General features: G+C 51.4%; 2 protein-coding genes across 2 annotated transcripts in view; both read left to right on the plus strand.

Moving 5' to 3' along the window:
- The window catches only part of T265_06198 (hypothetical protein), a gene marked incomplete at both ends in the record, with an annotated part of 5,214 nt that extends 4,600 nt beyond the window's left edge, over positions 1–614 (plus strand). The window contains 3 exon segments of the mRNA XM_009171406.1: positions 31–215; positions 318–445; positions 459–614. Coding sequence (XP_009169670.1) covers positions 31–215; positions 318–445; positions 459–614 — 469 coding nt within the window.
- A 705-nt stretch (positions 615–1,319) lies between these two features.
- Positions 1,320–1,701, plus strand: part of T265_06199 (hypothetical protein) — a gene marked incomplete at both ends in the record, with an annotated part of 21,991 nt that continues 21,609 nt past the window's right edge. The window contains one exon of the mRNA XM_009171407.1: positions 1,320–1,413. Within this exon, the coding sequence (XP_009169671.1) occupies positions 1,320–1,413 (94 nt within the window). The remainder of the gene's footprint in view (positions 1,414–1,701) is intronic.

Consider the following 1,701-nt stretch of genomic DNA (forward strand, 5'->3'; position numbering starts at 1 on the left):
CACCTTACTGCCTTCACACTCCTGTCGCAGAGGACAGTACGACTTTACCCCCAGACCGCCTCGTACCACGATTACTCGTAGTGCGGGGTCTCGCTGCTCTCGGTCTGGCTGCTCCCCTTTGGCCTTCCTGGCATGGTTGTGCCTTGTGGAACGAAGTTCCAGCCAGTCTAGCCCGCGGGATCATTGCGGCACTCAAGCCCGACCACCACGTCAAGGTGGCAGCTTTAGGTCGGGCCCGTTTCCCTCAACAGCGTGCCACCCGCAAATAAAACAGATAACATCGCCATTAGTTTCCGCGTGTCTTGAGCATAATTTAGCCCGACGAATTATCAGACGTCAAGCAAAAATGAGCGTGCACCATAGTGAGTGGAGCAGAAAGCCAAGGACCGGCACAGAGTTGCACGACCGTTCAGCAAGGTACAGCACATGCCGACCAAGGAGCCTGGTGAACTCGGAAGGTTATTAAAACGGATGAGTCCCAGGAAGACGAGAATACCCGAAGATTATCCCAGTTGGTCCATGCGACCGGTGATCGGAAACCACCTGTGAGCGAAACCATCAAGGATCAGAGTGAAGCGATCATTTCGAATAAAAAAGAACGGTTCGACGGTTAGGCATCAGCAGCAGCAGAGACAATACTGACACTGAGGCTTCGCTTCCGTACAACCATAAAATTTGTCTAGTTATATTTAAAGCCTTAAAATGAAATGAAAAGAGTGAGTAAGAGAGGGGGCCTGTTGATGGTCTATTGCAAGCATTCTGAGGTACCACAAATCCAAGCGCTCAGCCAGACAACATGGAAAGGAAATGACAACACGAACGCCATAGACAGCGACCAGCCGCCATTTCTTATAACATCTCCACGAACAACACCCAACTTCTTCGTAATCTCCTTCACACCTTCTACCAAGTCATACGTTGTCCGCTTCGTGGTTTAACCCATTCAAAAGGAAGTTCGCCAACAAACCGGAGTCTGTAAAACTTTATAGACGAAGAGACTGGACCTTACCGTGGTGTGACGGTTTGCGCACCTCAGCGATCCATTGAGCTATACTGGAGAGTGTCCCGCGACACTCAGAGTCTCTCACACCAGGTTGGTCAATGGTTAAAAGTCCGACGAACACAGTCTCCTGGCCCTCCAGGTTGAGGGTTGGAACATGTGGCGACTTGTTCCGTAGAAATGGTAATGCATTTGCATTTCCCGCCAAACACCGCTGCCTTGCGGTTAGGCTTTTGAGACAAAGGCTTTGGTTGAGGACCCTAATTGTCCTCCTGTCTAGGTGTGGGCGCCCTGGCAGTATCCCAGCCCACGTACAACCATGAATAGCACATACACAAATAAACTCATGCCACATCGGCCGTCGCGTGGTGCCATCAGCCGGGTCGCCTTACTTGCTGCATACAGCAGGGTGGGTAGGTGAAAACCGGCTACTGCTGACGCCTCCCTACTTTCTCCAGCCGGGTCGCCTTGCTGCATACAGCAGGGCGGGTAAGCGAAAACAGGCTACTGCTGACGCCTCCCTTCTTTCTCCTTCACATACTTTTTCTTTCCCTCTCCCCATCCCATTAATAACTCTCTTCTTGTAGGTCCAGCATATAGGACTGATGACGCCGATCGTCTTGCATCGATTTCGCGTGCAACATCTGCTCGTCACACGGCGCTGACATCGTCAGGAATCTGCAAATCAATCATCAAGCCTC

This window comes from Opisthorchis viverrini (assembly GCF_000715545.1).
Source record: "Opisthorchis viverrini unplaced genomic scaffold opera_v5_128, whole genome shotgun sequence".
Classification (NCBI taxonomy): domain Eukaryota; kingdom Metazoa; phylum Platyhelminthes; class Trematoda; order Opisthorchiida; family Opisthorchiidae; genus Opisthorchis; species Opisthorchis viverrini.